Source organism: Salvia hispanica, chromosome 6, assembly GCF_023119035.1.
Source record: "Salvia hispanica cultivar TCC Black 2014 chromosome 6, UniMelb_Shisp_WGS_1.0, whole genome shotgun sequence".
Classification (NCBI taxonomy): Eukaryota; Viridiplantae; Streptophyta; class Magnoliopsida; order Lamiales; family Lamiaceae; genus Salvia; species Salvia hispanica.
In genome coordinates this window covers 33,165,066-33,177,289 of record NC_062970.1, presented here as the reverse complement: position 1 = coordinate 33,177,289, position 12,224 = coordinate 33,165,066, and the positions used below count along the sequence as shown (strand labels likewise).

At 37.2% G+C, this 12,224-nt stretch overlaps 2 protein-coding genes across 2 annotated transcripts; both read right to left on the bottom strand.

Moving 5' to 3' along the window:
• Positions 1-1,548: 1,548 nt before the first annotated feature.
• On the bottom strand, positions 1,549-5,721 carry LOC125194339 (polyadenylate-binding protein RBP45-like). Its single transcript, XM_048092508.1, has 7 exons — positions 5,428-5,721; positions 4,554-5,025; positions 2,686-2,741; positions 2,481-2,611; positions 2,305-2,401; positions 2,079-2,228; positions 1,549-1,885 (listed from the first exon to the last, which is right to left on the bottom strand). Exons 1-7 carry the CDS (start codon positions 5,653-5,655, stop codon positions 1,883-1,885), a joined length of 1,137 nt encoding a protein of 378 aa, XP_047948465.1. The 5' UTR covers positions 5,656-5,721; the 3' UTR covers positions 1,549-1,882.
• Positions 5,722-6,338: 617 nt separating this feature from the next.
• LOC125196153 (DEAD-box ATP-dependent RNA helicase 32) lies at positions 6,339-12,005 on the bottom strand. The gene is made up of 8 exons (XM_048094547.1): positions 11,554-12,005; positions 10,291-10,566; positions 9,321-9,644; positions 8,756-8,947; positions 8,475-8,630; positions 7,765-8,231; positions 7,312-7,475; positions 6,339-6,959 (listed from the first exon to the last, which is right to left on the bottom strand). Exons 1-8 carry the CDS (start codon positions 11,920-11,922, stop codon positions 6,604-6,606), a joined length of 2,304 nt encoding a protein of 767 aa, XP_047950504.1. The 5' UTR covers positions 11,923-12,005; the 3' UTR covers positions 6,339-6,603.
• Positions 12,006-12,224: the final 219 nt, after the last annotated feature.

The window sequence follows — 12,224 nt, the reverse complement described above, 5'->3', positions numbered from 1 at the left end:
CCATTTTGACCGGCTTTCAATCAACATCCATATACATTTGATTCTCTAATACTAAAACTCATATAAACATCCATATACGTTTGATTCTTTAAGACTAAAACTCATATCAAAACAGAAACATTTGGATAAACAGGAGTATATTACAAAATATATTATTAATTTATATTTTAATTAAACAAAAATAATTCAATACTGTATATACTCGACTATACTACGTATATGTTACGTCACATTCAATAATGAATAATGCTTCATTCATATAAGGAGATCAGTTAAAAACACAAGTACACAGTTATTTTGTACACATATAAATATATTTTATACAACTATGTAGACACCTATCTGTATAAGCTGTATAAATAAACTTAGTTGATATAAGCTGGATAAATAAAATAAAACGATTAAATAGAATGGATAAATAAAATAAAATAAAATAAATAGGTAAATCACGGTTAACAATTTTGAATGTAGAAGAAAGAAATAAAATAGTGGGTCCTATGTGGGCCTGATCTATTTCTTGGGTCTGCACCCATTGTTGGACGCCTTCAAGTTTCAACCTATACAATACTCGTACATGTCTGCCGCTTCTTCCTAAAAAATTGATTTAATTTTGTATTCAATAATTTCCTCAATTTCACGCCGCCTCTTCTCACCTCTCTGCTGCCGCGCTCACCGCATCCTCTTCTCTCCCCGTTACCACCTCATCCACCTCTCTGACGCCTCATCTATCGCTCACGCCCCACCCTCCTCCATCTTCGTTTTTTCTTTCGCCCGCCTTGTATTGATTGTATTGAAATTTATTCGGAAAGCCTCATCTGCTTCAACACTACTTTTAAGGAGGAGTAGTACTGATTTCATTAGATCTACACTTTTTCTCTCTCTTTTTTAAATGGCATGCCTGCTCTCATTATTGATTCTAATTTAAACTAAATTATAATAAATCATTTTAATTGTTGCAAGTTTTTGCCTAATATTCCTTTTTTCTACCTGATAAGATTGTTTTGGACGGGCTATAGTTCATTTTAATTTCCCTTAGCCATTTGTTTTTTCAAATACTCACCTTATATAGATCTAGCTATATTTGCAGGCCTAAGGTATAGTGCATGGGCAGCGTATTGCAGTACAGCTGGATGACTGCCACCCTCCATTTTTATCACTTTCCCGCCAAAAAGGCTAAAATTGGCATTTATAAAAGTTTTCCAAAAACTCTCCCTTTATATATCGATAGATTTGGAATACTAATTCTATGATGAATCAATTTTATTTTCAAATTTAAGACACCACTTTGGTATCAAAAAGTTTTGTAGCCTAAACGAAAATCAGTATAAAAATTAAAGCATCACACATCGACCTGATCTGGCAAAATCGTTTAGTTTTGTATTGAAACCACTATCTCAAGTCGTCTCTGCCACGTTAATTCATATATTTATTCATGCGCATGTATGTTTAACTTATACACATTAAATATTCCATGCTGTAATAAAATATTTCCGAACATTAAATCCTATAGACACAGCTTATAAACAAGACAATATTAGCACCCAAAACTAAAACCAGGTAATCTCAATAACTGAATAATAATCACTTAAACCAATAGCATTACAAGAATTTGCCGCAGCATGCTCATGTCAGCAGTTTAGCAGAAACAGCACAGCTCAAAACTAAGGCAAGCGATTGATATGCAACCGATTCATTCCAAACATGATCAAGAACTACAATTATACATGTAGTTTACTAAGAAAACCTCCAAATCAGTGGGGGGGAAAGGGTTAACAAAACAGAAAGAAAATAGCACCAAATATTATTAGATAAGAATCCAACTTGGCAATATCACATAACAAGCCACTCAGCAAGGCACAAGCTCCAACTGCTCTCCAGCATATCACTGCCACAATGAAAAACGCATTCAGCCACATACCATACATCTTCAATAACAATCAAATCTATAAAGTTCCCGTAAACAGAACACATTTCAGGAGATGAAGGAAAACATGACGGGCAATAAGTCTGCCAAATAAAGTAGATACTGAAAGTGGGAAAATTTGGTACTAGCATCACAACACGCAAGGAATCAGTACCTGTTGCGGCTGTTGATAGTTTGCATATCCAGGATAGCCTCCATAATACATGTTTGGGTCTTGTGGTGGAGCAAATCCACCTTGCACCTCATGCCCCTGCGTGTACCCATAGTAAGCACCCCCTCCCCACTGGTTTTGATCTTGCTGAGTCTGGAAAATTAACAGTGAAATCAGAAACCAAATTCAAATAAAGATGCAGTTAAGTCAGCATTTTTAGACGCTCAACCTGCTTGTTCGAAGGACTGCGTCCCCACGAAAGACGGATGTTCTGCCCTCCTAGCAGAGTACCATTTAAGTTTGCTATAGCTTGCTCAGCACAGGACCTAGGACAAATATTTATAAGAAGCGGATTAGTAGTAAGTTGGGCCATCAAAGTTATAAATGCAGTAAGTATCATGATACCTATCAGAAAACTGAACAAATCCACAACGTTTTCCAACTGGTATTTTCACATGTACCACATCACCATACTGTGAGAATACTTGTCTCAAATGGTCGTCCGTCACGTTGGAATCTAGACCGCCAACAAATATCTACATTTTTTAGGTTACAAGTAAGTTGCATACCATTAGAAAAACATAGCATAAACAGGGGGAATGTAACGTACTGTTGTATTATTGGGGTCACTTTCGCCCTGAGTTCCTTGAGGATTTTGATATGAAGCTGCAACCATGTATAATTGTATTAATTGATGCCATAAAATGATAGTATATAAAATCATTGCTGTCATTATTGAGAGACGAATCAAGGAAGCACAAAATAGACGGAGAAGATGTCAGATTGTTGGCAGGATATTTTTTCTGAATTTGATTCTTCTGTTTCTCACTATATATTAGTACTATTTGCTAAGCACATTCTCATACCAGAATAATAATGCATACATCCTTTTTGCTTTAAGCATCTTAAGCATACCTAAAGGTTCAACTATTTCCACTTACCAAAAACCTAACCCATATTATGAGAAAAATATACTACACATTTCAAAATTCTACTTAGCTCCTGCAGTCCTATTAGAATGCCAACAGAAGAACACAATTACCCAACAAGCAAGCAGAAACAATTAGTAAACAATAACATAATGAACCAATCGGGTTCCAATTGCTGTCATCACGAACTTTCTACAAGGTAAAATCTCTACCTTAAAAGGCATGCATATAAAGCATCTCAACCATATACTTTTTGTTTGTTTTTAAAATGTTAAAACATTTGGCTATCGAGTCCAAGGTTAGCACCGTACTGTACACAAATTTCATAACTCCTCCATAGTCAGACAACCTACAACTTTACTATCAACGATAAAAAAAACCATCTCAGAATTTGTATTCTTCCAACAATCAGGACTATCAGGCTGCCAGATTCACAAAAATCAAAGGGTACAAATATACTATCAAATGAGTTAATACCAACTTACAAGTCAAGAAGCAAATGTTAAGGACAGTCAGGCATCGCATAAAATTTCCATAATCTCAAAACTCGAAAGACTCCTTAAGCTAGAGTCATCAACACATATCCAGATAAAGAACAATAAACTAGTAAAACTTCAACAATCAAAACAAATGCACACAGAAGAACACAGCTCTGTGACTGCACAATTACAGCTGAAGCCAGTTCAGAAAAGATAAATTGGGAGTGTCTTAATACTTGCTTCAAATACCACTATATCATAATCTCAAGTCATCTCACAGTAATGCAGCAGTTGAACAAACAACTTCTGATGGTATGTTGAAGGAAGACGACCTTATTATTGGACTTACTAGCACTACATCTAATCATGGTTAGCTACCAAGAGTAGATAGCCAATAAATATGGTTTATATCGATGCATTTTCTTTCTCGTTAAACTACAAAAGGAGCTTCAGCTGAGTTAAGAAACTAGCTCCAGAAAATGGACACTAAAAAAATAAAAGAAAGGAAGACGTCTACTTTGTTGACAGAGAAAGAGGTATTGTATCAGAAGGTAAGTTCTGTGCAAGAAATGGTACCCAATTGACTGTTAACTTAAAAGGGAAAACTTGTGAAAGTAAAGAAATCTGTAGCAAACGAAATGCCACAAAGGAATGAAGGAAGCTTATGACATAAACAAATTCAACTGACCTAAACAGATGCCACGGATTATAGGGAATCATTTCAGCTGAAACCAGTCTCAGGCCCCCTTAATGAGAGCCTCTCTCTTCCCTGCTTCGAGACAACATGAGTTTTAAATAAGTCTATCTGTGCTTTATATAATTATATTATTCCAAGGCTATTAAAGTACTAGAAGGAAATGCTCGCGTATCTTCGATTTCATAACTACAACACCTTTCAAATCTAAAACACCATAATAGAACTTCACAAGAGCAAACTGATGAATTCGTATATCTAGAGTCACACAAACAACCTGTAGAATTGTATGATTATATAGGATATGTAGCAAACATTGTTAAACCCATTTGACAATAAAATAGTATCAATGATGTAAAAAATATTATTTGCTCACCGTTCTGAGTTGGTGCATTCATAGGTTTTTTGTTAGCCGCAGGCCCAATCCGCATGGGCCTAGTTGAACAGAGAACACCGTTCATTTCACTCATAGCACGCTGTTGCTCTCTCTCATCCCCAAACTTAACAAACCCATAGCCCTTCGAGCGTCCAGTGACCCTATCTATAACAACTTTTGCACCCTTAACAGATTGGTAGACAACCTTAAACGTTTCCTGCAGGACATAATCTGTAACGTCCCCAGCCAAATCTCCGACGAAAATTGTGTACTCAGGAGAGTCATCTGTGCGCTTATCCCCCGCACCAAGACTAGCCCAGTTCAGTCGGAAGCTCTGTTCAGCATTAGGCATCAATGCACCATTATATTGTTGCAATATACTTTCAGCAGAACCATGACTCCTGAACTCCAGGAAGCCATACCCCTCAGATTGGCCAGTTTGCTTGTTGCGAATCACCTTAGCAGATACCAGCTGAAAAGGCAGAAAATTATAAGATTACAAGGAGTTAAAAAACAGACATGACTGACAAACATGATTCGCAAGAAAATTATGTGCAACCACACACACATACATAAAAGGGGGTCAAACAGAAAAAATAATTCACTCCAAATGCATTTGCTAATCCATTACACTTACACAACCTTGGCAAATCATTACAGTCTATTTTTCTCAGCATAAAAACTAAACTACTCCAAAATCCAGACAACAATATTAAATTGGGGAGGGAAACCCTAAATCAAGAACCAACATCGCATATCAATAGAATCTCAAAAGAAGTTCAAGACATAGCTTCCATAGAAAAAGTATCTACCAAAAAAAAAAAAAAACGTGCAACCAGATATACATAGAAGCACAAAATAAGTTGAAGATTACCTCGCCGGAGTTGTAGAAGCAGGATGTGAGATAGTTCTCGTCCATCCAGAACTGAAGGTCTCCAATCCATAGAGATCGAACCTCGTCGGCGGCGCCACCGTAGTGCTGTTGCTGCTGAGGCCAGAAGTGAGGCGGCTGCGGTGGCATGGTCATCCACTGCTGCTGATGGGGCTGTTGCTGATCCATCCCCATAGGTGGTGGCGCCATTCCTCCTGGCTGCTGCATCATTCTCGGCTGGAGCTAAACCCTAATTCAAACCACGGCAAAATTGGGGGGTTTGAAAGGAGGTCTGTGTGTACAAAACGGACAAATAAATACGATAGGGTTTCGTGTTTCAATCGCTGGCTCAATGCCCACTTTAACTGAAGTCGCTTGCACGTTAACGCGACTTCAAAATATAATTTTATTTTCCCACATATGTCAGCTAATTACGACTACTAGTATTAATTGCAGTAATTATCTAAATTTCCACATTTCTGGCTTGCTTATTTGAAATTGGAAATTCAAAAATACATGTTTGAGACTCAAATTGTAACTCAATATTTAACAATCCGAAATCGAATGAGTTGGCATTGCACAACCAACTGCCTCCTCTAAAATATTTATAAAATATCATTATGCATCCAAAATTAGAAACCCTCTAACTCGTTATATTGGTCGCTCTTCCAATTCTATAATAGTGTCATATAGTAATCTAACCCTAAATAAAACAAAATTACCAAAAACTTATCCAGATCCACTTTTTCATATTTTCTAATCATATTTAGAGGATTCATGCTCCATCACATTCCCAAGAATTCCAGCATCTCCTCAAATGGTCCCTCGTGAAGTAGTCAGAGAGGGGCATAGTTTAAAAACCTTTTATGTAATTTTCTCGACAACTAATGATAAAGCTTTCAGAAGATCCCATCTCAACCAGAAAAAAAATATTCAATAGTTAACAATTAACAATGCCGTCTCCTGCCTATAAATTGTTGGTATATATTCTCTAGTGTACAACTATAAATCAATACGTAAATTAATGATGTAACCTTAATAATAAGGAAGCACCCTTCTACAAAAATAAACCTGCAGACCACTTTTTGTTGCCTTGAGCATTACTCTTTAGACAAGAACATTTAAAACCCTCTCCCAGCATACAACAATCGCTTTAAAATCAAAAGGCCCTCATGTCTGTTATTGCATTGAGCTGAGCAGCTTAAGAGCCAGTTCTTCTTGCTCCGCCACTGTAATTGGAGCTGTGTTGTTCTCGCCTTTGCCCCTCTCACCATCTTCATTATCACTATCACTGTTGAAATATTTCTTGCCTTTTTTATTTGGTCGGCTCATACTTGCTTCTCTGCCCGAACCAGATAGATCATCCTCACTAACTTCATCATCATCGTCATCGTCATCGTCATCCTCTTCTCTACCCCTTTTCAATTTCATCTTTTGCTTGATACGCTTTTCCTTCCGACGCTTGTGCTCTATGGCCTTATCTTCCTTATCTACCACTTTCATCATTTCTCTCAACTCTGCATATCGCTGACTTACTGCAAGTTGGGGTGGACAGGGACCATTAGAGGAATGGAATAAATTTCTGAGTCAATACATTAATCAATTATTTTCATTTACTTTTCCTAGTGCATTCAAACTGCGCTCAAATCTCTGCACAAACCGAGAAAAAATATTCGGCACCTTGGAGGAGCATGAGGCAAGGTATCATTCTGAGCCCAAAACTAAATATAACAACCAAGTCTTAAATACATAGGAACCCCCACATATAGCAACTCCAACATATAGCGCAGGATTATGAAACTGGAAAGCCAAATACGAATACAACTTTTTGCTTTTCGAAATAGCATATTGCAAGGTAACAAAAACACATGGAAGCATTAGATCTACCTTTGTCCTTGTCCAGCTTGACGGAATCTGATCCAGCATTGGAGTCTGCTAATGTTGCAAGAGGCGGCAAGGTGTTTCCTTCATCATCAAATACAACTCTAGTACCCACAGGCCTGTGCATATTGATCTTCAACTTCTTTTTCTTCAAGACCCTTGTAGCATTCCTATAGTTAACCACCAGAGACAAAAAACTCAAACATAAGAAATGAAGATAACCGCAGAAGGTTATAACAGGTAATACTAGAAAAACTATAAAGAACATGCAGTCCACCATATTTGATTTAAACCTTTAAGTGTAATATTTCTCAAGTGAATAGTGTAATACGAAAAGGCAGGCAAGTATACATTGACTTTCTCCACCCACGACCAGAAAATCACCTCTTATTTTCTTTACACCGAAGTAAAAGTAATGAAATTCAAACATGTGAACATATAATCATGATGATAACTTACAGATCATCTCTAATATCAGTTTCATTTTCTTCTCCAAAAAGCTGTGCTTTCTTTTCCAACAGAATACTATCTTTCAATTCAAGCTGTGCTTTCTTTTCCAAAAGAAAACTCTCTTCTAACCCAATCTCTGCTTTCTCAGGCTTTACTGCATTCACAGTTCCTCTTAAGAGTTCAGAAGGATTCACATCAGACTGGCTTTCTGGCACCAGGGCAAGATCTTCAGAAACTTTTTTGCCCTTAACTTTTTGTTTCAGAAACCGAACTCTGGGAGTCAGGGGAAGACCTATTGATGCAGAATATTCATCAATTGGAAGTTTAGTGACATCAAAAATGTCCTTATCGCGCTGTTTATGGATGGACTTCAAATAAGTAATGAAGGCTCTCTGGGCCAGACTCTGTAGATTAGGATACTTGACCAACAAAGCTGCCAATGAACCAGAAACAGATTCCAATCTTTTTGTATTTGCCTGCAAGGAATGATGCAAACAATTTACTCATTTATATGAGTTACTATGAAAAATGGGAACACTAATTGGTTCACTTAACCCAACTTGTACATGAAACAAAAGCTTCGCCTATAAATGGACCAGCGGATTATTCATGCGAGTGAACCCAACTTATACATGAAAAAAATAAAAGCTTCGCCAATAAATGGACCAGCGGATTATTCATGCAATTAAAACTGGAGAACATCGGAAAACAAGGCATACCTTAATGATTCGAATAGGAATCTTTTTTTCTTGCAATTTGTCAAGCATCTTTGTCTCTGAGGGTGCGAGGAATAACACAGATCTCCCACCTGAAAGGTAACGAGCAGTTCTCCCGACCCTGTGTATGTAAGAAGCAACGTCTTCTGGGCAATCTACCTGGAAGTGCACATTTAATCAAATCTATGGTTCAGAGCTCGTGCACTCTATTTCTGAAAATTTAAAAACATGAATTCTTATAGAAACACTGGAATTTAATTTTGGGGGACGTAGCAGGGTCCGACCTGAACAACCCAGTCAACAGCCTTGTTGAAATCAAGCCCTCTAGATGCAACATCAGTGCAAAACAAAACGGAGTGCTGTTCACAGAATGATGCATATATTCCCATACGTCCGTCCTGCTTCATCCTTCCATGAAGACATTTCAACGGAATTCCTGGTCGGAGTTTCTTGAAAGCTTCATGCACAAATTTTACCTGTTGAGACAGGGAGGAAAAGCAGGATCACATTTTGGCAGAACCAAAAAGGTTAATAGACAACAAAAGAATGAAGGTCCAGAGGACAGCTAGATAGCTTATTATAAATGCAGATAAGTTTAGTAACTATAATCAACTGAGATATGGAGTACATATGTAAATGGCAGAGTGTATATTTATATCAACTATGTATCCATAAATCCAGGGTGACATGAGGATAGAGATGATGCATATAAACTCAATGCACCTCCCCAGTAAAATGAAGTAAATGAGTATAAAATGAACATAAAATCAAGTTTCTTGGTATTGAAAATTTAGTGACACAATTAAATTTACCAACTCTCTAATTATTGAGAACTAATTGAAAAATTACCTGCTTGCAACTCGAAAGAAATACCAGAATTCGTGAATTAAGGTGTGTCCTTATAAAACTCCAAAGCATGTCAAGCTTTTGTTCAAGGGGAACAATCATAGCAGTCTGGTCCAAACGATTAGGAGTAGCAGTAGTAGACTCCTCATGCACGCTAAGATATTCTGGGTCTTTCAGACTGAGTCTTGCAAGATCTTGAACAGACTTTGTTTGAGTTGCTGAGAAAAGGAAGGTTTGTCTTTGTTTTGGTAGTTGAGATATTATAGCATTTAATTCTTTCTTGAATCCCACATCAAGAATACGATCAGCCTCATCAAGAACTAAAACCTGTTTGCAGACCAGGAAACTAGGTCAGAAACTGCTGACATCTGTTCCACACTTGACTTAAAAGGGAAAATAAATGGACCCAGCAATCAGATACCCAAAACTTATCCTAGCAGGCAGCTAACATAACCACGATAAAGGCTCACTTAGACAATCATAATAACGAGAGTATTTGTTAGTCATCACATCATTCTCTCCATGACCCAGCTAAATACAAGTGATACTGTAGGATATGTTTAGAGTCAAAGTCATAACAGAAATATAAGAACATGAAGCATCTGCATTGCACAAGCTTCAATGCGAATGAGGAAAAAATTGCAGCAAAAAATGTTACAGTACCTAATAAGACCATCCAGCAGGGTGAAAATAAATGAAAAATGCACACCACAAGTAGGCAACTATGACAAAAACTTGATGAAACAAAACTTAGATGCATAAGCACACCTAGAGTTGAGAAAGGCAAACAATTTTAAATGTTCATTCACTTTTACTTTCCCCATAGCAAAACAGTTATCGAGGCAAGCCCAAAGCTAAAGACTTTTCATCGCAATAATTTTGAAAAAGAGTTCACCCTGTCAGTATAACACAATATAAAACCATATTGGGTGAACAAAGCAAATATAACAAGCAAATTTGTCAAAAGAAAGACCTGGAGTTGTGAACATTCAAAATTTGGAGTTTCATCCATGTGTTGGAGAAGTCTGCCAGGAGTACAGACCAAAATGTTCAACCCGTTAACACGCTCTTTTTCTTCGACAACATCTTTACGACCACCAATCAAAAGGCCAGCACTAAATCCATGGTGCACTCCTACTTTTTTTAGAACTTCAAAAAGCTGTCCAGCTAATTCTCTTGTAGGAGACATGATGATGCATCCTACCCCATCCTCTGGACCCCATCTAGCTCGATACAACTTCTCTAAAACCTGATGATCAAAACCACAACACATTTTAGCGATCATATTAACGTATAGGCTTCGTAAATTCAATATTATCATATTAACACAAAGGAAAATAGCAGATCAATGCATATTCTAAATAATGCCACAAAAAAAACAAGGAAGCTCTTCACATTTTGTAGCTAATATATCCTAAAGTGATGGTAGACTGGTAGTTGCCTTAAAGAAGGAATCTCACGGTACATAAATGAGGCATGTATAAATAGTTAGGAATGTTGAATTTCCTAGCACGCAATGCCTATTGTTAGCCGTGATTGATCCTGAGTGCTCTTCAAATATACTGTTTTCCTTCTTTGCTCCTCGATTAAGATCGATCTTATCAATTCAAGATTTTAAGTACAATTAGACATTAATCAACAAGCTGAATGTGTTTATACTTGGAAAGGCCCCTTACCACACCAGAAAATTAATAGTGGAGTATGTTTTAATAACATTATTTGTGTGACCTATAACTATTTTAATCAATACGTCCATTTTAACCTCATCCTTTTTATAGGGTCTGATAATCACCACCGAAATCATTAGCAATATTCTTAATAGTAGAACACGAAACACAAGTCTGTGCAGTAGCTCTATAACAATATTAATCGATTGAGTAGCAAAAGTCTGAGATGCAGATATTTGATTGAGTAACGTTGAGGTTTCATTGGTATTATCTCCAATAATTTACACCAAACTCAAACTCAATTTTGAGTATATGTCACACCAAAAAATAATTTTACTCCAACCATTTACACCAAATTTAAGATTTACACCATTTTTGGGATTTTGTCTCACAAAACTTTTGCAAAATATGGTGTTGTTTCACAAAAAACACCAAAAATGGGTTTGAGTTTGGTGTATGGTTGGAGATGGTCAGGAACGAACTCCTGGAAATAATTATATGTGACCTCAAATTCTTAACAAAGAGAACAAATTTAATGCATCATGTAAAGATATGGATGAATAACTCACCGGGATAACGAACGCTAAAGTCTTCCCAGAGCCGGTTTTAGCAGCTCCCAAGATATCTCTGCCGCATAGGGAATGAGGCAGAGAAGCCCTCTGAATGTCGGTCATTTTTGTGTAATCAGAGGCGGCCAAACCATCCTTGGTCCTCTTGGATAGCGGTAGTTGGAAAAACTTGTCGGCGCCGGCATAGGGAGAAAAGGAGCCGTCTGGAAGCCTGCCGATAGGCGATTTCTTCGATGGCGGAGAAAGGGAGAGAGGGTTAGAGCCGGCGTCGGGTTTGCAGGAATCAATCCATGATTCGAGTAGCTCGATTTCTTGGACCTCGGTGAGGCGTTTCTGGAGCTTGAATTTCCTGGATTTGGGTGCTCTCATTGTTCAGGCGATCAATTGGGAGTAGGGTTTTAGCCGTTTAGGGGTTTATGCCTTTGTAATAGGTTTGTATGTTTTTTTTTGTGTGTATGTGTGTGAACTTTTGTAATATAATAGGTTTGTTTGCTCTATGGTGATTCACGAATGATTTTTCATTTTCCTTTTTCTTATAGAATGACATTTTTTTGTTTATTTTAGGGCATGTTTGGTTTTACGGTGACGACGATTACCCGTGTGGTTTGTGCAAAAAAATTCTTTTTTTTATGGCCTGTAAATTTGCCCTTGAACCTAGAATTTAATGTGCT

Excerpts from the sequence above, each read along its gene's own strand:
- LOC125194339 (XM_048092508.1), bottom strand. The coding sequence starts at position 5,655 with ATGATGCAGCAGCCAGGAGGAATGGCGCCACCACCTATGGGGATGGAT. Across the intron at positions 2,742-4,553 it reads GAATGCACCAACTCAGAACG|CTTCATATCAAAATCCTCAA; the intron begins GTGAGCAAATAA and ends ACATGGTTGCAG. Across the intron at positions 2,402-2,480 it reads TTTGTTCAGTTTTCTGATAG|GTCCTGTGCTGAGCAAGCTA; the intron begins GTATCATGATAC and ends TATTTGTCCTAG.
- LOC125196153 (XM_048094547.1), bottom strand. The coding sequence starts at position 11,922 with ATGAGAGCACCCAAATCCAGGAAATTCAAGCTCCAGAAACGCCTCACC. Across the intron at positions 8,232-8,474 it reads TTCCTATTCGAATCATTAAG|GCAAATACAAAAAGATTGGA; the intron begins GTATGCCTTGTT and ends CATTCCTTGCAG. Across the intron at positions 6,960-7,311 it reads CAAGCTGGACAAGGACAAAG|TAAGTCAGCGATATGCAGAG; the intron begins GTAGATCTAATG and ends CCCAACTTGCAG.